The 23,013-nt window shown below is 45.6% G+C and overlaps 1 protein-coding gene across 1 annotated transcript in view; it reads right to left on the bottom strand.

The window, feature by feature from the left end:
- LOC102972092 overlaps nucleotides 1-21,611 on the bottom strand; it is a 43,998-nt gene extending 22,387 nt beyond the window's left edge. Inside the window, exons 1-11 of the mRNA XM_042998352.1 lie at nucleotides 21,130-21,611; nucleotides 11,034-11,068; nucleotides 10,832-10,918; nucleotides 8,267-8,323; nucleotides 7,908-7,937; nucleotides 4,432-4,476; nucleotides 4,023-4,070; nucleotides 3,612-3,658; nucleotides 3,453-3,502; nucleotides 2,961-3,178; nucleotides 2,599-2,849 (exon numbers count right to left, since the gene is read on the bottom strand). Coding sequence (XP_042854286.1) covers nucleotides 2,599-2,849; nucleotides 2,961-3,178; nucleotides 3,453-3,502; nucleotides 3,612-3,658; nucleotides 4,023-4,070; nucleotides 4,432-4,476; nucleotides 7,908-7,937; nucleotides 8,267-8,323; nucleotides 10,832-10,918; nucleotides 11,034-11,068; nucleotides 21,130-21,611 — 1,350 coding nt within the window. The remainder of the gene's footprint in view (nucleotides 1-2,598; nucleotides 2,850-2,960; nucleotides 3,179-3,452; nucleotides 3,503-3,611; nucleotides 3,659-4,022; nucleotides 4,071-4,431; nucleotides 4,477-7,907; nucleotides 7,938-8,266; nucleotides 8,324-10,831; nucleotides 10,919-11,033; nucleotides 11,069-21,129) is intronic.
- Between the last annotated feature and the right edge of the window lie 1,402 nt (nucleotides 21,612-23,013).

Raw genomic sequence — 23,013 nt, 5'->3', positions numbered from 1 at the left:
TCCCTGATTTTATATGTATAGCTTGAATGCCCCAAAGAGGTTAAAGGAAACTTTGGCCCAGGCTCACTTGTAAAGCAGCTGAGTAGCTGAACATGAAATTTAGGTTTCCTGAAGACAAAGTTCAAGGAGTTCTTCCTATGTAGGGAAAAAAACAACCCAGGAAGGTGTAAAAACCAAACATCAACAGGAAGCACATCCTGCCTTTTAACCATGCTATGCTCCCTATCGTTCTAGTGGTGTCTTCCTCTACATTTGTTGATACAATCAGCCCCTCACCCCAGCTTCCCAGGAAGTACAGATAATACCCTTTTAATTACTTGTATTTACTTTCCTGAAATATGAACTTCATTAAATAATAGTACTTTATTCCAGGGTGCCTGGGTAGCTCAGTTGGTTAAGAGCTCGACTCTTCGTTTCGGCTCAGGCCATCATCTCATGGTTCATGGGTTCGAGTCCCAAGTCAGTGGGAAGTCTGCTTAGGATTCTCTCCTCCTTTCTCTCTGCCCCCCTCACCCCCTCATCCCCTACCCCCACTGGCTCTCTCTTGCTCTCAAAAAATATATATATATATTTATTCCAAATCCATGGTAATTCTACTTTAGATAGGGTTATTTTTATACTATTTTGAAGACTAGCTTCCCAACTGAAAGTATTAACTTTAGTAAGATTAAAGGAAGCATATTTTACCTTAGGAAGAAACTAAAAACCTATTACTTAATAGAATTTTTAAATTTTAATATATATTGCCAATTATAATCAATATAACTTACGTTTCTAAAGCTGTGCAAACACTACAACCTAAAAACACTGGAAATAGGTAGTTTCATGTTGTAGGGGGCCAAGGGAAGGCTACCCCAAGATGGACTACTTTGGCATGAAGGCTATTTTGATTTAAAAAGCAATCAAGGGTGGGTAGGTGGGTGAAATAGGTGAAGGGGATTAAAGAGTACACTTATCATGAAGAGCCCTGTGTAATGTACGAAATTGTTGAATCGTATTGTACACCTGAAACTAATATAATACTGTATATTAATTATACTTGTATTTTTAAAAAAATTAATTTAAACAAATTTTTTGAAAAAGCAATCAAAACCCAGCAGATTCAGGAAACACTCTTTACCTCCCCTACAATTGCCTAGAAGAAGTTGGATAGAGGACCTCCTCCAGGAAGAGAACTATCACCAGAGAAAACTACATTACGTGACATGAACCAGGTATGGTGACAGAGAGGAACCCTGCAAGGCCTGTTTCATCAAAGTCCTCTATGTTCCATTGCTTCTGAGGGGCCCAGCAAGCACTTGTTTACTAAGCATTTACTTTTTCATTTTCTTGCAAAGTGTATTCCTTCCCTTTGAAGTCCCAGAATGCTGCCCCCTTCTCCTTAGTTCACAATGACATATATACCTCATTTTGCCAGAGTGTCTTTGGAATTTCCACATCTGTGTGGATTCCCCATACATACAAAATTAAATTAGATTTTCTCCTGTTAATCTGTCTCATGTCAACCTGATTCTTGAAGGGCAGCCAGAAGGATCTTGTAGGGCAGAGGAAATTCTTCCTCCTTGTCAATGTAAATTCTGTAACTCAAACTACAACTTATCATTTTGTACACTTTATCACAGATCTTATGTTTATTTTCTTAACTTCTGTCAAACTCTCATTTCAAATCTGAAAGGACAATTTTGAGTCATGGTTTTTTCTGTCTACTTTATTTATTTCATTTCTCCATCCACCTCTAAACCATTACAATTGTACAGAAAATGGTTAAAGGTATAACAGGAGATCTAACTGCCACAGCTCTAACTATGTAAGCATTCAGAAAGCGGGATAATCACCACATCCTGATTCTGGAAAACTGGTTCCATTATGAACACCCAAACCCCCACCCCTCAGGCCTCGCTGCCTTAAACACAGTTAAGTGGTTCATGAATATCTGCTCTACAAAACTCAGAATGTGAACCACAGGCCAATTTTTATCCAAAAATTTCCTCTGCAATGAGTTAACCTGGGAGGTGGATCTTATGTGAGGAACTTCAGGCAAAGAGAAACCTCAAGTCATCCTACATTTGACCCAAAGGCCTCAAATGGCTCCCCCGTGTGTTCCAGAACAGGTGCTCCTCGAACTCTTAATGTGCACGCAAATCACCTGGGAATCCTGCCCAGTTCAGGCTCGGATTCTAGAGGTTTGGAGTGGGCTAGAGCTTTTGCATTTTACCAAGCTCCCTGCTGATGTCAACATTCCTGGCCCCCTGGGTCCCAGACCACATTTTGAGTAGCACGGCTATAGAAAACAAATGGCCTAGACTGTACATCAGCCAACCCTCTCCAAAGCCAGGCCTACTTGTCTGGGCCATCCTCATCTATGGAGAGCTACTTCCCCATCTGTTATCTTCTTGACACTATTTACACGTACAGACAACCATACCCCATAAACCTGAGGACTTGGCACACACCGAGGCACTGACCTTAGAACCTTATGCCAAATTAGACCCACAGTGGGGGGACACTTAAATGAACAGGGACAGGACCCACATAAACATGGCATAACGTTTGAACACAGAGTATTCAACATTTATTATTCATTTTCATTAACTTTACCTTGATGAAGGACTCATTATTGGTTGCTATGTACACTCGAAAAGACAAGGATGGATTATGGTCAATGGCTTTGTAGAGAATCACGGCCCCATGGTGGTATACTGTTTCTTCACTTTGAATAACAGGTCCCACCGGAGAAAGAGAGCTCACATGCCACTTGACATGGGTTGCAGAATGATCCACAGTGGATTCTAACGAGGCCCCAGAACTTTTAACATGTAAGACTTTGAACGTCATATTGGCATCATGGTCTGTTAAAGCACGAAGGTAAATTAGTGTTCCAGGCAGTATACGGATGGCACACATACTCTTATATACGCACATGCACACACTAATGAGACTTTTAGAAAACGAGTACTTACGACCCAAGCAGAGGGAATGTGGAAACTGAATGGAAGTAAGACAGTTTGGGTCACATTTAACATCAAACAAGGGTCCACCAACAATCCAGGGCTTAACAACCAGGTCTGCGTATTTGCTCCAGGACAAAACGCAATACTTGATGTCAACTTTTCTGTTAACCTCAAATATCAGGCCAGTTTCTGTGCACTGGTAAGTTCCCTCCGCGTCCAACTTTAGCCTGCATTGGACAGATAAGAACACCTGTTTAGGCCTAACATTTGGTCAGCAAAGGACTTTTTAAAATTATTTAGGTTTTTAATTTCATTCAAAAGCACTAATGAAATTCTACCACATTTTGAAGAAGCATCACTATCAAAGAAAACAACCCAAGTAGTTACATAAAATGTGTGAAATTAGTGATATTGCTTTGTGTTTCCCCTATTTGGGGTCATTTTTATGTACAAAGTTAAATTACTAACGATATTAAGTCTTCTGTATTCACAACTACTTACAAAAACTGTTCCCGGGAAAGGAGCCTGGGGGTCACTTGCTCATTCTGTTTCTGAAGAAAAAGTATACACACATATGCACATAAGCGAGTAATATATAAGTAAATGTTGTTTTCTTAAAGCAAACTAGGAAATCATATTTTATAATTAAAAGATACTTACATTTTCAGCATTACAGTGTTCACAGGAAGGTTGGATTTTATTAAGTTCTAAATAATAGAAAAACGGTTTTACTTATATGAATGTGATTGGCATTTTCAAATAAAATTTTTTTATTTAATTTTTTTGTTATTTTAGAGAGAGCAGGGGTGAGGGGCAGAGGGAGAGAGAATCTTAAGCAGGCTCCATGCTCAGTTCAGAGCCCAACGCAGGGCTCGATCCCACAACCCTGAGATCATGACCTGAGCTGAAGTAAAGAGTTGGATGCTCAACTAACTGAGCCACCCAGGTGCCCCTCAAAGATAAATTTTTTAATAAATATATGTGATATGACCAGATCACAAAATTCAAAAGTACATGCCCCTCAGCGATAACAAGATCTAAAAGAATATTTTGGAACATGTAAGTTTATACCTGAATGTACATGATCCTTGGGCAAGTCTTTATCCTCCCACTCTTGCACTGTGAAAGAGATCATCACACATGTATTGGCACAAGTCATCCACAGGGTAAGTCATGTACTACTTAAGTACCTACCCACCTTCAGCTTCCCAACTGACAGGAGTTTAAACATGTATTTAAACACTTGCAGGAGTTAATCCAATGACACATGACACATCATGTTTGTCAATCCCACTGCAGGTCTAAGGTGTGAAAATTAGCTTGAATGTGACTTCAGTGCACCCCCTCTTGGCACATAAATCTTTATGTGATCTTTTTATGCAGCAGTGAAGGCTCTGTCCCCATCCTGCAAACCTGACCCACATGTCATGGGAGAGAAACAGAGGAAACTGGCAGGGTAAGCATATTGCCTGGTTCTTACCCTGAGCAGAAGCTTCCTCAGTGGAAGACTCTCCTGGCTCCCCATCTGTGGAGACAAGAGGGGCATGAGCAATCTCTTCATTAGTTATTCCTCACCTAGGCCAGTGTCTCTCCTGGAGGGCTGCAGCCCCACTGAAGACTCCTTCGTGGCCCATCATAAATGCTTGGCTGGCGTCAGCCCTCAAGCTGTTAGAGTTAGAGATTAGCTTGGGAGAAAGGAATCAACATCCTATTTTAAGCATATTTAAACCGGAACTATTGTAAGACTCTCTGATACAGCATGCAGACTCCTTCCATATGGCTCAAGGCCCTATATGATCTGGCTCCCCATTACCTCATTTCCTGCCTGCCTCCCCACACCTACTGCCCTCCCGTCACTGCTTGCCATTTCTCCATCCCCAAAGCACACTCCTAACTCAGGGCCTTTGCCCATACTGTCTCCTCTTACAAAGGCTCATGCTACTCCTCCCCTCACTTCCTTGTGGTCTCTCTCAAACATCCTTGTATCTGAAAGGCTTTCCTGACAAACACATAAACACACACACACACACACACACACACACACACACACTCCCCTGCAAGAGGGCCTGCCTGACATACTCACTCTTCGCCCTTCATTTTCCTTGAGGGCATCTCCCCAACCAGGTACACTGTACAGTTTAGTGTTTCCTGCTTCCTGTCTCTCTCCCTGCTAGAATGTGAGCTTCATGAGGACTGTATCTCTAGGGCCTGGTAAGCGCTCAGTGACTTTTTTCTGAATGATTACAATTCCATAATACAAAAATAATATTAAGAAAGGGAACAGAGAAAGAAAAGAGAGAGAGAGAGAGAGGAGAGAAAGAGAGGAGAGAGAGAGAGAGAGAGAGAGAGAGAGAGAGAGAAAGAAAGAAAGAGAGAGAGAGAAAGAAAGAGAGAAAGAAAGAAAGAAAGAAAGAAAGAAAGAAAGAAAGAAAGAAAGAAAGAAAGAGAAAGCAAGCAAGCAATAAGTTCTTCTATTATTTACACTGGCCACTAGTTGCATGAGCCTGGACTCTGCAGTTATATTACTAAGTCTCCCCATGCTTTGCCTTCCACATCTGTCAAATGGGGATTAGAATAATATCACCCCCCAAAATTTAGGAACACAAATTACCATTCCCTAAGTGCTCCGTAAGTGTTAGATAACTATTATTAACTATTATTTTGCTCTGGTGATAAGCGGGACTCATTAAAAAATTCAAGAATTCTAGACAACAACATTGTCACTTATATTTTAAAGGTCTGAACAACCTTTGGGAGGGTCACCCCATGGGTAAGGCGCTCCTCAACACATATGCAAGGTCCTATGCCATCACAATGCCCAGAAGGTACAGACACTCCCCAGAAGAGCACTCCAGCCCAAGACACACAAGTTGCCTGATTCCTGGCCTACTGGGGCACTATCCAGGGACCAGGGTTTACAAGACAGAAGCAGCTTTAAAAGAAAGCATTAAGGGGCTCCTGGGTAGCTCAGTCGGCTGAGTCTCCAACTTTAGCTCAGGTCATGATCTCACAGTTTGTGAGTTCAAGCCCCACATTAGGCTTTGTGCTGACAGTGCAGAGCCTGCTTGAGATTCTCTCCCTCTCTCTCTGCCCTTACCCGTTCGCGCTCGCTCTCTCTCAAAAATAAATAAAAACACACACAAAAAAATTAAAAAAAAAACAGCATTAAGATAAAGTGGCAAACAGAGACTATAAATATTCAGAGTCCTGGACTCAGAATACTACAGATGTGAAATACCCAAACCCTACACCACACAATCCTCCAATCATATTTCCTCAGCTACTATCCTATGAAGGATCATAAAATTATAAATTATTTATGGGCTGTATATCTACATTGTATCTCATCCACACCCCATGTTTTTCTGCCTTGGGAGCAGAGAAAGGGAAAGAGATTCGAGAATCCTAACCAGCCCGCAAATACACAGTCTCTGACCAGGTCTTCCCAGCCAAAGCAGAGAAAAGTGATGCAATTCTCCCCAACTTGTAAATCGCAGCTTCCCTTCAATCCATATGACGAGGGTGGCCCCAGAGTTCATGCCCATGAGTAGAAAGCATATCCACTCATGAGGAGGGTGAGTGGGCCTGCGCTGCCTGCTAGCCCACAGAGGAGCAAATACTCCAAGGTGGCCTACCTAGTCTTTCCACCTGACCTGAGAATGGAGGTGAATGGGTGGGTACCTCTCTGATCTCTCCTCTAACGGGAAGGATAAAAACTCTCTTTTAACAAAGAGAATACTTTTGTGGGGAGGCAGGACCCCTTACATGACCTGGGGCTCACTCCTAGGACAAGCATCCTCAGCCAGCCCACAGAAGATGCGAGGCCACTTTCACTGCCAAAGAATACCAAGAAGTCTAATCCAGCCAATGGCCAGGGCTTGTGTCTTGCTCCACACACACCCTGCTGAGAACGACCGCACCCTCCCACCCAATTTTGAGCCTATCTTGAGCCTCACCGACTCCAAATGCCTTCCTCCTAGGTTGCCTGCCCTGGTGAGGCCCTGGGCCAGGCCTAGCTTCTGCAGCCTGAGCGTCCTGCCTCCAGACTCCATACCCCTATGGCCCTTTACCCAGTTATTACCAGGGATAACATCAGAGACCTGATCCCAATGCACAGCTCTCTAATTTCATTTCTATCTTAAACCATTCTATAGAGGCTAGACTTTTGACTGCATTTTTAAAGGATGAAAATCATCCATAATGTATAGAGACCTGAGGCACACATTTTTTCTTTATAGGTATCAGCATATGACATCTCTGCAAGGGTGATACACAGATTATTACAGGTTCTTATCAATGCATAACACGATTGCAAGAAACTTACAGTTACTATCACAGGTTCCCCACTGGGAAGCTGCAGAGAGAATCAGGTTCTACACAGGACTTCCGAGTGAAGTGATTTCATTTATTTAATAGTATTACAAAGGAGCCCTCTGACTGCCTTGCTACAGTGTTCATGGGCAGATCCCAGTCTAAGAACTGGGAAAAAAATCCTACAGTAAAATAAAATCACTTAAAATAAAAGCTTAGTCACTTACAAAACTCTTGACCAAAACCGTATTTTATATTTAGAATCCATGCCCCTCAAGTGGTTTCATACTCAAGTTGCTCACAAATAACTAGAATGGCATGCCAGGAGACTCTAAACCACAAATGGTACATTTGCAGCAGCAAAGAGTTCACTCTGCTGTAATCTGTGAGCAGCGACCACCACAGAAGGAAGCCAGGCCCGCTTGTGGCCGCACTGTAGATTGCGGTCAGTGCAGATCAAGAACATATGCCACGTACTGTTAGTGCAGGGAGCTCAAATTTGCAAAACGCTTACAGAAATTTCCCAATGTTTAACTTAATTTTGCATATTAAAAGATAAAGAACAAGCAGTTGGCAACAAAGGCGATCCTTCCCTTTCTTCCTTTCAACAACAAAAAATAAAATTCAGAGGAAGGATATACTTACTTGTTTTTTCTGGTTCTGGTTCCTCATTATCTACAAAAAAAAAAAAAAAAAAAGTCTAAATCAAATTCTCTTGACAACCAAGAGGAAACCCGGGCTAATGGGAGAATAGGTAAAATGTTTGCCTTTTGCCAATAGCAACCACTTCCTGTCTTTCTTCTTCAGCTCATCCTGTTCGGCCGCTTTGCTTGCCAGCTAGAAAGTATTTACCATGGAAGTATTTTTTTTCAGGACTTCACAAAACCACACTAGTAATGTGTCCTCACACCGTATAAGGGATGTATGCATTAGTTTAAAATACAAATAAAGGTTCATATGTTTAACTAGAATTCTATAACTTAAAAAAGACATATGTGACTCACCAGATTCACTTTCAGAGCTGTCCTCAGAACTGCTGTCCTCAGAACTGCTGTCCTTTCCTGAATAGAGGCATATGCCGGGGAAGTACACAGTGAACAAAAAATAGGAACTATTTTTTTTTAATTCTGGTTCTGTGAAGTAATTTCTACATATTATTTTTTTTAATTTGAGAGAGAGAGAGAGAGAAAGAGAGAGAGAGAGAGAGAGAGAGAGAGAGAGGGAGAAAGAGAGAACCTCGAGCAGGCTCCATGCTCATCATGGAGCCTGACAAGGGGCTTGATCCCACGACCCAGGGATCATGACCAGCGCTGAAATCAAGAGTTGTACACTCAACTGACTGAGCCACCCTGGTGCCCCGTATTTATATATATTATAAAACAGATTCAAACTCAACTAATTTCTTCTTAATTTAATAAATTCTTACTGAGTCCAAAACTACAGTTCATATAAAAGGGGGCTGATTTTCCTTTGGAAATGGATAAAATATACTTTGATTGTTTAAGTGGGAGCTCAAATCACACTTTGCCTGCAGTAATCATTTTATTTGGTTGTCACTCAAGTCCTACCCAGCCTTGACTTGCCCTTACTGCTCCTGTCTTCCTCCTATACTTGCACCTCTGGACAGCTCACATGCACAAGTTCAATGACACAACAGGGCAGAATTCTGGAGAGTAAATGCCACTGACTGAAGCACAGGACAAACGCAGTCCACACTATGCAACTACTTCTGGAAAGAGTAGTCCCCAAGAATGGGGACCTTGTGTCCTTGGTCTCCTTCCACTTCCTCACCCCCAACTCAGTGTCTCAGCCCATTGCAATCAGGCTTCTGTTCCCATCACTAGTTAGGAATCCTCTCCGTGATGTCCCTGAAGGACCATGAACCCCCAGAAAATGACTCCCACAGGTAGACACCTACCACCCCCTCTCACATGGCGCTCCCGTGAGGTCGGTCCTGGCTCTCCTACCTCTCTGCGTGCCCTCCGCCCACCCTGCAGCTCCTCTCTGCCACCCCCCAATTACTAACGCCCCAGCCTCCACTCCCCATTCCCAGCCTCCCTTCCACCTTAAGAGCCCTCAATCGCACCCGCTTCCCAATTGGATTCCAACCTCCACCTCCAGGGGCACCCTGACTCTCCCAGCAGACCCCAGAAGTGCCCGAGGCCTAATCTGTTGGCCAGGTTCAGCCCCCACTACCAATCCGCATTCTCTCCTCCTCCCAGTTTACAGACACTGCCCCAGCCCCCATGCAGGATCAGGATTCAGCAAGCACATACATGGAAAGTTATTAGCATCACTCTCAAATCCTCCCTCCCTTCATCCAGAACAAAGGATTGGCAGCAGTTACATGGAGGAAAGAAAAGATTTGAGAATAATGATGAGAACAATAATAATAGTAGCTAAGAGCGGCTTTGAGTGTTCCATGTGCCAGGCACATCGATATATATATTCACGTATTTACATGTATTTACTCATTTTGTGTATATATACTTTACATATACTTATATAAAACGCTTTACGTATATTTACACATTAATCTTCACAACTGTCCAGTGATGTAAGCTGAGGCCAGTTAATTTACTTAAGCAAGACCACCACCTCCATACCATCCTCCCCTTCACCCACCCCCCCCCCCCCCCCGCCCAACTCCAGGCCAGGAAGTCTGGAGTTAAGATTTCAACTCAGGCAGTCTGGTGGGAACCTGCACTCTCAACCATGTTGTTAGACTTACACACATGCTCATTATTACTTCAGCAGATCAACCCCCAGGAGCTGGTGACTAACTGGATGTGGGTGTAGAGGGGAAGTAGGAGGCAGGTTCCTGCATGAGAGGATGCCTGAGTGGAGGGTGAGGCACTGACTGTGTAGGAACAGGTGCTAGGAAATCAACTGATGGGACATGGCCTTGGTCCTCCAGGGCTGGAAGCATAGAAGAGTGATTTTCAACCTTGGCTGCACCATGGAATCACCTGGAGAGCTTTCCCAACACATCCAAGCCCAGGACTCAGACACTCCCTAGACCCTCTGATTTAGCTGGTCTGAGGTGGGGCCTGAATAGCAGTATTGATCTTTAAAGTCCCCAGATGACTGCAATGTGTAGCCAGGATTGAGAACCACTGGGCTAGAATCAATCTATTTTAATTACTCCCCTGCTCCCCAAATTTGAATGTTCCCCAAATAGGATGATTGCCACTCCTTCTCCAAGCCTTTACAGATACCTCCCCATTGCATGGAAGTCTCTTTCCCAGGCCCCAGGTCCAGAGTTCCCAGGGATCCATTAAGACCTAGCCCCAAGTCACTTCTGCTGAAAGTCTCCCTCACCCCGCCAAGTTAGCCATGCCTCCTCTGTGATCTACCCTATCACATTTATCCGACTGGCAAACCGAGGTCTGGAGGTCCTCCAAGGTCCCTGGAGGACCACGGCTGTGTCTTATCACCTTGATTCGCCAGTACCCATCCTGACACAGACGCTCAATGCATGAATGCACATATGCCCAGCTTAAAAGTACCAAGCAGATGGAGACAAGCCTCATAAGTCAGTTCTCTTGCTTATTAAAACTGCCACCTACCAATCTTGAGTGGTTTGGCTCCTTCTTCGGTTTCTTCTTGACCCCCATGGAAGGAGGCTGGCTTGCAGGCCAACAGCCAGTGAACGCCTGAATGGAACAAAGTGGCTGCAGTCAATAAATAATCATTTTCTAAGACTTCAAATGTTTTATACAGTATAGATTAAGTTTTTTAATAACTCAACAATGACTTAGAGTACCATACCTTTTTCTTCTGAAGAGGCATTGTGATGATCATCACTAGAGCAAGAAAAGAAAAAGACTTTTAAAAACAGATACTAGAAGCGCCTGGGTGGCTCAGTTTGTTAAGCATCTGACTTGATTTCAGCTCAAGTCATGATCTCATGGTTTGTGAGGTTGAGCCCCACGTCAGGCTCTGTACTGAGCATGCAGCTTGTTTGGGATTCTCTCTCTCCTTCTTTCCTGCCCCTCCCCTGCTCATGCACTTGAGCCCTCTCTTTCTCAAAATAAATGAATAAACTTAAAAACAGGATACTAATTTTACATAAAATAATTATGAAAATCTTCAAAATGATCATTATACTATGCTTCTCCAGAAATGTTGCAAATTAAAGAACTCTCTCCTTCCCCAATAGATTTCCTGGCCCTCTCACTCTCCACCTATGGCCTGACTCCATGCCAAACACTCAATGGAGCTTATCAGGTGTGCACCTGATGGACTTTTTGTCCTGTCACACCCTGGGGAGACATCACAGCACCTTTAAGATTCACAGTATTGCCCATCCACGCCCAGCCATCTGGCTTTCCTCTGTCACCTCTCCAGGAACACAATCCTAACTCCAATCCTGCACTGGCCTCTAGACCCTCCATCCAGTTCGGTGAGTCACCCTCCTTCTCCCAGGTCGTCTCGCTCTACCCTCCTTCTCCCAGGTCGTCTCGCTCTGCTTCTCTGGCCTCCTCCCTCAGATATGGCACTCTGAGTACTGAGGGCGCACATAGCTCCCCCGTAAGTAGGTCTCTCCTTTGTCCTCACCAATGCTGAACTCTCTGTGCCCTACATGCAGCAGTCTCACAAGAGAACACATGATCTCCACTCTCCTCCCTATTTTCCCCTAGACTCAAAGCCACCTGGCTGCTGCTCTCCCACGTTACCAGTGACTACTGCCCAAAAGACCCAGTGGGCCTCCTCAGTCCTTAGTGACCACTGTCTCATTAGACCAAGGTGACAGGCTTCTCCACAGCTTCCACGTCCCTTCTAACCTGGTCTGCCACCACTTCCCACCTCCCCTGTTGCAGTGACCTCTCTTCTCTGTGTGCTTCATCCCCTGGCCCCATCTGCTCCAGCCTCTGGAGCATCGATGTAACCCGGAAGCACATCTGTGCACCCTCCTCTTCCCACTCCTCACACTGCCTCGGGGCTCACCTTCATGCCAACATTTCAGATCCTAAATCCGCACCTCCTTCCCAGGCCTCTCCTTGGAGTTTTAGGTGCCTGGGACCTGGTGGTCACTTCAGCACTTTAAATTAAATACGGTCAGCACTTAACTAATCGTTGCTTTCCCTCTTCATGAAAACCTGCTCCTCCTGATCTGCCTTTGCAGAGAATTCCATCCCTAGATCACCCACCTGGAACCAGCCAGCACCAGCTCCTGCCCCCTTTTCCTCATCGGGCAGCTGGTCCTTGTCCTCCTGAGCCTCCCTCTATATATCTCTCCAATCTGCCCCCTCCTCAACACATGCTGTCTCTATCTCAGTTCATGTGTGTACTCACTCACTGGGGCGCTCTCTCTCTCTCTCTCATTGGTTCTCACCACCTGGTTAGCTGATTGTAATTTCCTCATAAATATTATATATAACTACAGTCTCACTCTCTTGGCTTACCCATCATGTGACCATCAGTGAGGTCTAATCATGTCCTTGTTTACACCCTTCTGTGCTTCTCACTGCTTTGTGGCTAAAGCCTAAGTTCCTTAGCAGGGCACACAAGGACCTCCACCCTGCTCCCTGGTCTCCCACCCTAAGTGGTCCCCCAGAGTGAAAGATCTTCAGTGTCCCAAGCACACCCTGGCTAACACACACACACACACACACACACACACACACACACACACACACACATCTCACTCTATCATTATCCCCCACACAGGGTCACTGCCTCTGGCCTTCCAAGTCATGTACCCCAACTCTGGGTGCTCCATGGACACGTGCTATGATGTTAGGTCACCCCCTGGAGTTGTAAGTGCATGTAAATGACACCCTGCCCTCCCGCTGATGTCAAAACTCCTACTCATCCTTTAAGAAGAGCACTTCTCGAAGTATGGTCTGAGGAACATTAGAACTATGGGAGGTGACTTCCAAAAACAGTTTTTCTGGGCCCACTGAATCAGAATCTTTGATGATTCTGAAGAAAACAATGATGCTATTTGCACTTAGAGTGTTTAAAATCTTTATTTTCTCATTTAATCACCCCAATAATCCTGTGAAGGCCATTTTACAAATGCAGAGAGTGAGGCTCAGACAGGTTACTTAACTCCCTCAGGGCCACAGAGCTAACAGCTAGAAAAGCAGCACTTGACTCTAGGCCATTAGAACTTCTAAACCCATGTACTTGCCTGCTACCAGGACTTCTGTCACTGCCCACCACTCCACCCCCAACCCTCAACCCTGGTGGTAAACTGAGGGTGACGACGGCTAAAGCAGTAGCAGACCAACCGCTTTCCCTTCCCTCCTCTTCACCCCCAAGTTATTTGGGATCCCAGACGTGGTAAACCTCCTCGACTCAAGATTTTACACTGGTAAGCTTCCCCAAGTATTTGCTATTTCCCAAATTCCACGACTCTAGGAGATACACATATTCTCATTTTCAGACTTAAATCCTCTCATTTTTTAATCCTCAACTCCTGCTCAAAAGGTCGGGCGGTGGTGGTGATCCTGTAATTGGGAAATGCTTCAAGAAACTAAGAATGGCTAAAATATGGTCTTTAGTGAGACGCATAAAAGAACAAGTCAACCATTACATCTTTTTTCCTCTAGACTCATGCCTCTTATAATGCAGTCGCTATGCTTTTTAATTTGAAAATAATTATGCGAACATGGATTGAAAGTTAGCCATTCATATTGCACAAAATATGCCTGGTTAAAACCCACTTCTGTGTCCTCAACAAAACCATGCTTTCCTCTTCACTAGCGCTTTCATTTTCCCCTTTCTACAGCTGCTTATCTCTGTTTCCAGACATATATACATCTACTTAGATATTAGAACTTTTGCTAAAACCCAGAAAGCCTCTGTATAAAATCCTTTATTTTCTCCATGAAGTGGATGAGAGTGAGTGGTGTCTGAGATGAGATTAGTGGCCAGACACTCAGGGGGAGCAGCTCAGGGGGAAGGGCTTAGACCCGACGAGGAGGAACCCGCCCGCAAGGCAGCGCACCTGCCCAGTCCAGCCACGTGGAGGAGGCAGACCCTAGTGGACCCACAGGGCTCCTTACCACTACATGAATGCTAGGTCCCCACACTCTCTTTTGCCATGTGCATTGCTCTAACTTAAAACCACAGCAACCATCGAGAGATAGCACCCATTCCATATATTCTCAGTGTAATTCAGGGACTGAAGATAAGTTGGAAAGGGGCACAGACATTTACTTAGCATTTAAAGCTCCTTAAATTTTGATCTGGACTTAATCATTATTATTAGGTAAAATTTTATTGCAGTTCCAACATCAACATCAAATATAAATGCTGCCTCATACCTATGAGCTTCCCAGGATTATGAGCTTTCCCTTACAGGAGGGGGGGAAACAAACAAAAACACCCTGCATCTTGGCACAGTAAAATCCCTGAGCTGCTACAGGACTGAAAGAACAGGCTTGAAACCTCAAAGGGCTGATATTCAATGAGGGTATTTATTGCATGTTTGTTGGGAAATGTGGATAATATTAAAATATGTGTGGCCACCCACGTGGCTCAGTCAGTTAAGCGTCCAACTTCGGCTCAGGTCATGTTTCATGTTTCATGAGTTTAAGTTCGAGCCCTACATTGGGCTTGCTGCTGTTGGCACAGAGCCCGCTTCGCATCTTCTGTCCCCCTCACTCTCTGCCCCTCCCCAGCTCATCCTCTCTCAAAAATAAATAAATCTTTAAAGATAAAATAAAATAGTAAAATATGTGCAAATGGATAAAACCAATTATTGTTGGAATTAAGTCACAGCTGCAACGAAATGAAACCTGAGAGCAACACCAAATTCTCACATGGGTGCAGTTACCTTAAAAGTTCCAAAGTGCTTTCAAACTCATGAGAGCACCAGCTCCTCATACCAGCTCTGCCAGGAAGCAGGAAGCAGGGCCAGTACTGCCATCCCCACCTGCAGATGAGGACACTGCCGCTCTCCCCACCTGCAGATGAGGACACTGCCGCTCGGGAGGTATTGAGTCACTTGGCTGAGCCGGCACCGGCTGGTGAAGGGTGAGATGCAACTAGAATTCAAGAATCCTAACCTCTGAGGAAGCCCGTTCTCCAACCTCACCACCCGGCTTGACTCTGTGCCACCTGGACAGGTTGATATCAGGCATCGGAATGATTTCACCCAAATCTGGCTCAAGAAGTAATAATTCTCCACTTAATTTTTTTTTAACAATCCTTAAGGTAAAAATAAAACCTTAATATGACAATGGCCTGTATTTATTAGATGTTTACCGTGTACTGGAAATTCAGCCAAAGACTTGGCATGCGTCGATCAGAGCTTATTTAATCATCACGACAATCTTTCAAGTGCCGGTCACTGGGCTAGCATTATCTCCATTTCACAGGTGAGGAAATAACACTCAGAGATCTTGAGTAACTTACCCAAGAATCCGGGTCCATCTGACTGCAGAGCCCAAGCTTTTATCAATACCTTTTTACAACCAAAAGCAAAAAATTCTGCCAAGCAGATGACAGAGCACCAGTCTCTCTTCCTACTAAGGTTCCTACTGCCTGTGAAGGTAATTTTCAAATATAGGAAAGACTTTTTTGGTATAATTAAATCCATAATAAGCCCCAAATCCTCCTCTAACTAACTTTTCACCAGAATGAAACCAACCAGTATCTTACCCCTTTCAGCCCCTATTAACCTTCTAGAAAACGGACCATAAAAAGCAAAGTAAAACCTATAAGCAAATGGGTTAAGGAAAGTGGAAAAGAGTTTATGTTAGCCACAAACTAGAGTTAATCATGAAATAACTATATTTCCCAGGGAATAACCCCAATGCAATCAATATTCTCTGTAATACAGATCTCTTTTTTATCAACTCAAATTAACAAACATCTAACTATTTACTGTACAACAGGTGCTGTGCTAGGCAGAGGGGATATAAAAGTAACACAAGACACATGAACTTTGTCCCCATGGAGCACCCTAATGGAAAAGGGAAACTAATCAGAAAACAAATACATATGTATATGATGCCAGAAGAGCAAAATAAAAACAAACATAAGCTATAGGTTAGCCCAGAGCAGGCTATGAGAACAGGAAGAACTGAGCTCTGATGCTAAGATCACAAGCATGTGACTAACAAAACAGCCAATTAAACCATGATGCTAAGTCCATCTTGCATTTTCAAAGAGTGCTGCCTCCCCACAAACAGAATCCTCTAGTTGTTAGGCTCAGAAAAAGCTGCAAATGAAAGGAACCCACAGGATCTTCCAATCCAATGCATCATTTTACAAGAGGAGATGGGAACCTAGGAGAGGGTACGTGGATAAATAACCAAAATCACACAACAAGTTATAAGCAGAGACAATCTCCCAACTTGTCTCAGGTCTTGGTTTTCTCATCAATTCACTCATTCAACTAACACATGTGGAGTATGTGCCAGATACGAGTAAACAAAGCAACAAAACCCATCAGCCTGATAGGGAAGCCTGACTTCCTGTATCTGAGACAAGAAGTGCTTTGAGAGAATGACAAGAGAGCTCCTCTAAGATTGAGGAATTGGGGAGGGCTCCCTGGGAAAGTGACATGTAAGCTGGGCCACAAAGGACAAGCAGAAATGGACAAGAGGGAAGAAATGGGAGTAGTGGGGGCAGCTCCTGTCTGAGACAGGAAGGAGTAGATCAAGGTCCAGGAACAGGGGGAGAGGAAGTGTGGTCAGAGGGAAAGAAGCAGGAGATGAGGAAGGTCAGGGAGGTGGACAAATCCTAACTCTATAACCAAACTGATAGCAACTGCCAGGATGCAAAGTGGCAATTATTCAGTCTGCTGAGTAGTCTCTGCATTTCCACCCTGGGAAGATTTAAAACTTGAAAGCAGAGGAAGAAGTCAATAGTACAGGTCCCCGAACCCACTGTCCTCAGCATCTCACATGGGGACTTGCCTAAACTTGTCAGAACCGACCCCCTGACAACTTGCAGGTTCACACACTGCTTGTATTGAGCCCAGAAGCCTGAGACTTTCTCTAAAGAAAACCTCAGTCCCCCAGACCACAAGAGCCAGCCAAGCCCAAGGCCTTGTAGTACTAGGTGACAAAAACCTTCCAGGGGGTTACTTATTCTTAAAGCACACTCCAGGGAAACTGCCTTCATTCAGAACTGTGCTCTAGAAGCCAACAGTCCCCCTCCATACAAGCCAGGACAGAAAGACTTCCTCTGAGGCAAGCCCTCCACGACTAGCCCTGGGGTAGATGAAAGACTCAACAAAGGGAAGGTAGAGAGAGGAGGGCAGGAGAGATGTGGGTACCCTGGGCCACCAGCTGTCCATCCCTTTGGGGATACTTCCCAAACCAAGCTGGTTTCCCATCATGACCTAGTTTCTTTTCTTCTTTCTTTTCTAAAGATCACCACTTCCAATCAGCTTACTCACGAAAGAAGCCATCCCACGGTTTTTTTTTCTTCTATGTTTAGGTCACTGAATGAGAACACAGTCTTCAGTCCCTCCAAAGGTACTTAGCGCTAGCAAAGATGAAAAATCCACAGGGCTGGCTCACCCAGCCGGCACCTTCACCTACCCCTATCCCTTTTTAGGTTACTCCAATAGGAAAAAATAATGGTGAAACTGGTAGGCCTTTGGGTATTGAAAGGCTGAAGGATTGATTGCACATTTTTTGTAGTAGGCAACAACTGGAAACTACCATGCTCATCAAGAGTAGAATGGATCAAAAAACACGATACAATCGTAAAATGGAATACTGTAAACAATGAAAAGGAAGGAACTACTTACACACAACAATGTGGATCACTCTCACAAATGTAGTGTCACATAAAATAAGCCAGGCATGAAGATTATATGCCGTATGATTCTATGTTTATAAAGTTTACAAACAAGCAAAATTAAGCTCTCTTTCCTTTAGGGAGGAGAAATACGACTATGAGGGACTGGAGAGTGAGAGGGGCTTTGGGGTGCCATGTTTTAGTTCTTGACCTGGGTTGTGTTTACATAGACGTGTTCGCTTTGTGATATGTCACTTAAGAAGCTTGTGTTTTCTACATGATTGTGTACACGCACCCACCCACCCACGCACCCACATACACACAAGGGATTTTCATCATCTTCGGAAAGGAAAAGTAAAGTATTTAGAACTTCAGCTTTACAGGCCACAGTTGTGAATGGAGGATGACCCCGGCTGGTGCGAGAGCAAGGTAAACCAATGCTAAACTGCATTGGGGATATGGCCTAAAAGGCAGCTATGGGGTGACAGGAATTGGGGGGGAACAGTTTTGAGGTTTATTCCCTTCTTCCTTCTTATAACTATCAATGAGAACTTTGCATAATATACTCCAAAGGGAAGTGGGGCCAGCAGAGAAAAGGACTGGAACCAAGCTAGAACATTTCTAACAGTGAGAAGAGAAGGAGGGTAGGCGGAAAAGAGAAAGAAATCGTTAAGTGCCCGGGGTGGACAAGAAGGACAGCTTGCCTGAGCTGACGATGTATGCGGTAGGGGAATTCCCATGAGTCAGCCCTGGAGAAGGAATCACTTCTCTGTTCCCCTCCCTGAGCCAACAACATCTGATATACACCTGGATTAATGGGGTTATTGCACTGCTCTGCTGTAATTTATTTACAAGTCTGGGAACTGAAAAGAAACAAAAAGATGTGAGTTAGGGCATGTGTATAGCCAAGGATTCCATATCCCCAGCATCCAACACATGGTTTGGCATATAATTTGCACTGAAAAAAAAAGTTCACTGACAAAGAAATGAAAGAATATGGTAGACATAGAGATTCTCTATTCCTCAGTATTTAACAAATCTATAACAAACAGCTTACAATGCCAAAAAATGTGAGAATGGAATCCTGTGCAGCTACTAAAAATTACAAGCAACAATAGCCATCATCTGTAGGGTGCTTTACATAAGTTTACAGAGACAATTTGCACCTCACCCTTGTCTGATACAGAATTATACCGACTTTGTTGCCATACTGAAACATGAAAATGACACATTAGCAACAATCTCCCTGAGAGGCCAGAAAGATCAGAGATGGTGAACTAACAGGTTTTCATGGAAAGAGGTAGGGCGGGTCCATATCTCACAGAAATACCAGGAAGGGCTCGTATTTCTGGGTGGCCAGCAGAAAAGTTCAGTTAGCTCTGTTTGTGTAAATAACTGTGTTAATTTCACATACTATATTTCATTTCACTTCCTCTCTTTATTGTTTTCTTTTGGGGGGGACTTTACTTTTAGCCATAATTTAATTCAAAAGTTCTCTTTAACAATTATTCCCAAGACTTACTGTTGGGTGAAGCCCTCTAAAGAAGTGTTTTTGATGTTCAATGTGGACTCAGTCTGTGTCCCACTGTGGTTTTATTCATGAGCCTTACGTCAAGAAATCAAATAGTAAAACCTATCTGCACACAGACTTTTCCGGGCTGCCTTGCTGATTGCAACAGTGTTTTAAAGAAAGGACAGTGGCAGAAAAACAAACCTCTCTCCACCCTGTGAGAAACTGGGCCTAATGTTTAATGATTCACAAAAAACTGAAGTCGTGGACACTTTAAACCTTGGCAGTCTCTCCTTGCTCTAGTTGTTCGTGCAGAAACTTTGTTGTGCAGCAGTGACTGTCCTAAAAGAAAATTTTCTGCAGGCTGAATCTTTGCTGAGCGTTTCTGCCTACTTGGGGTCACTTCCTGCAAGCACTTAACTGCAATTGAGAGGATTACCTAAAGTATATATTTCACAAACCGCCCATCACATGCCTTACTGAAACACTACATCCAATGCTAAAAGCCTCCTTTTGCAGATGACAGTAACTCTGGAGAACACGACCACAATACCGTTAGAGCGTCCCAAAACTAGCTCTTAATAAACATTCCCATGTAAAAAGCAGCTGCTTTTAAAGGTCTGTGGAACGCTGGTGACAAACAGAGGCACTGGCTACCTTTACAATAATAGAAATCCTTCAGGCTTATACTGATTTGAGCCTTCTGTGCGTGAGGCATTGTTTTAGTGCCACATTGGGCATGATGGACTGCCTGCCGCGGGGTAGAACCTCCATACAAGGGCAAAGGGGGGCGTTAAGGGAACTAATCCTGCCCTCGATTCAAGCCATTTTAAAGCTAGGGAGCCCAAGCGCAGACAGTGCTCAACAAAACCTCGGACATCCGCCCGGAGCGACCGCCCAAGTCCTCCTCCAGGTGCAGAGGGTGCAGGGGCTCCCAAGAGCGGAAGCCCAGGAGCTAGGGGCAGATGAGGACAGCAGAAACCCAACCTCGGGGGGCGGAGAGTCACCCGCGGAGGCGGGAAGAGCGCGAATCCGCCCGCGGGGAGCAAGGGGGCGCTGCAGCGCCACCTGCCCTCCTCCGCACCCGCAGGCCTCCCGCAGCCGCCTCCACCTGGAGGATGTGAATAAATCGGGCCCACCTGACACCGCCGCAGCGCCGGGGAGCTAGGTGCCGGGGGAAAACGCGGCAGCAGGGAGCTGCAGCGCCGCCTGTAGGCCCCGCCTCCGGGCCTTGAGCGCGGGGCCTCCGGAGCTGCGCGCCGCCGCCTCTCGCGCGGGCACCTGCGCGCGACCCCGGCGCCGCCTGCCTTACGCAGGTGCGGTGCAGTGCACCCAGACCCCCGGCCAGGGATAGAGGGTTGGGGTAGAGCATGGGGGGAGCCAACGCTCCCCCCATGCTCTGTGCCCGCGCGGGGTAGGCGGCGCCACCGAAGTGAGCTTTGTTTGTGTGGCCGGAGCGGGGGTGCCTGGACGGGAGTGGAGTCCTCGCCCCCTCCCCCGCAAGGGCAAGGACAGAGCCCCGGGAGGGGTGGGGGTGCTCAAGGGGGCAGAGCTTCTGTTGCAACGCGTCGTCGTTGGGCCCAGCCGGCCCCCATCCCGCTCTGCCCTTTCTCCTCCGAATCCCCCGACCTCCGCAGATGCGCTCACCTGCTCTCCACGACCCCCACGCCGCGGCTCATCGTCGCTCTGCCGCTGGGAGGGGGCGCCACGCGCGCGCCAGGCTCCGCGCTCAGTGCAAGCCGGGGCGGCTGCAGGAGGGGCTCGCGTGCTGAGCGCTGCCCGGCACACTCGGAGGCTGCCGACGCTGCGGGGGGAGGGAAGAGGGCGAGCGAGAGCCACCGGGGGAGGGGACTGACTGGGAGGGGGTGCCGGGCGCGCATCCGCAGCTGCAGCCGCAGTCTGAGGCTGCCGGGGCTCCGGTAACGGAAACGCACGCTTGCCAGCGGCCCGCGCGTGCACACTGGCGTGCACACCAGCGTGCACACTCGCACACTTGCGCAAATCTTCCTAGCCTTTGCTGCTTGTCGGCGCCCTTGCCCTAAGGGAACTCGGCTTGATGAGACGAAGCTGAGGCTTCTGTGAAGGAGAAGGACAAGGGCCATTCTTTCTGGAGGGATCAGAGAACTCATGGCACCATGATTAGGGTTAGCTACTCCTGTATCTGGGAATTTTCACTGGGGACCACGAGATACCCGCCCAAGGTGTTCCCCGATTTGCTTCTTAAGATCTATAACCCCCCTGAAATTCTAGGTCAAGTTTTGTATCCAAAGTACGGGTGCCTGGAGTGAGGTGCCACAGCTTTCATACGATTAACAGCTGCGTGACCCGTCCCCCCCCCCCCAAACCGTGAAGGTGTATGGATTAAATCAGCGGTTCCCAAACTTTGCAATGCATTAAATCACCAAGGGAGTTTTTTGTTTTGTTTTGTTTTGTTTTGTTTTGTTTTGTTTTAAATCGCAATGCCCCAAGTAGTATCCCGCACCAATTAATTCGGTGAAGTGGGACTCAGGCATCAATAGTTTTAAAGTTCCCACGTGATTCCAAAGCTCGGGAAAGTGTGGGAACCACTGCTTAGGCTGTTGGTGACCCTCACCACACTGTTCTCTTTCATTCCATTTTTCAGTATGGTTGCTCGTCTGTCTTACATGAAGTGGTGGGTGTCACAGGCTCTAGCCCAGGTCTGGCTCTCAGTAGTGCTCACTATAGGGTTATTCAGGAAGGCGGCAAAGGCAGAATCCAGGATGGGCTGTCTAACTTGCAGCCTTCTCTTTGTTGTTTTTGGAATTCTCCACAGACTGAAATACCCCTGAGCTCATGGAAATGGCCTCATGTAATGCCTGAAGCTGGGGGAGATGGCTCATTGCAGCTTGAAGAGACCTCTCTGTCTTTTAGATTCCTCCAAAAGTCTCAGCCCCCCACCTGCCTCACTGTGACTCAAAGGTCCTGTGCTGGCAGTGTGGGTGAGTACAATGAAAGTCCTAGCCCCTACAGGTGGAGCACCCATGAATCCAACACCATAGTAGGTACTTATATATTCTAAGAAAGAACTGACCTGGGGCACTGTTATTGGGCCTTGATGTTCTCTTTGTTGAACATAAACAATTTCACAGAACATCAACATCAGATATGGCCTCTCTGTGACCATGATGGATCAAGACAAGAACAAGACCACTATGTAATCTTGTCTGAACACAGACAAAATGTGAACATTGTCCAAGCCACAAAATACCAAACATAGCTATCCTGGCTAATAAAAATGACTGCTGCTTCTTGGCCAGTCACAGCCTTAGCCTCACTCTAGTCTGCCCTCTCTATGGATAACATTTATGAAGATACATATTCGTAGAACTACCCCTGCTTTCTTAAGCCTGCCCCCTAGTTAGTTAATAAAAGCCCAAATCCTTTAATAATATATTCTCACGCCCTCTCACTGAGACACCTCCAAGGTTTCCCATGGTGTGCATTTCCCTCACTGTAGTGAGTAATCCAGCTTGTATAACTATAGGTGCATTCCAAGTGGTCTCTGGGCAA

This window comes from Panthera tigris, chromosome C2 (genome assembly GCF_018350195.1).
Source record: "Panthera tigris isolate Pti1 chromosome C2, P.tigris_Pti1_mat1.1, whole genome shotgun sequence".
Classification (NCBI taxonomy): domain Eukaryota; kingdom Metazoa; phylum Chordata; class Mammalia; order Carnivora; family Felidae; genus Panthera; species Panthera tigris.
Note: the sequence above shows the minus strand (reverse complement) of the source record. Positions and strands in the feature narration are given on the sequence as shown.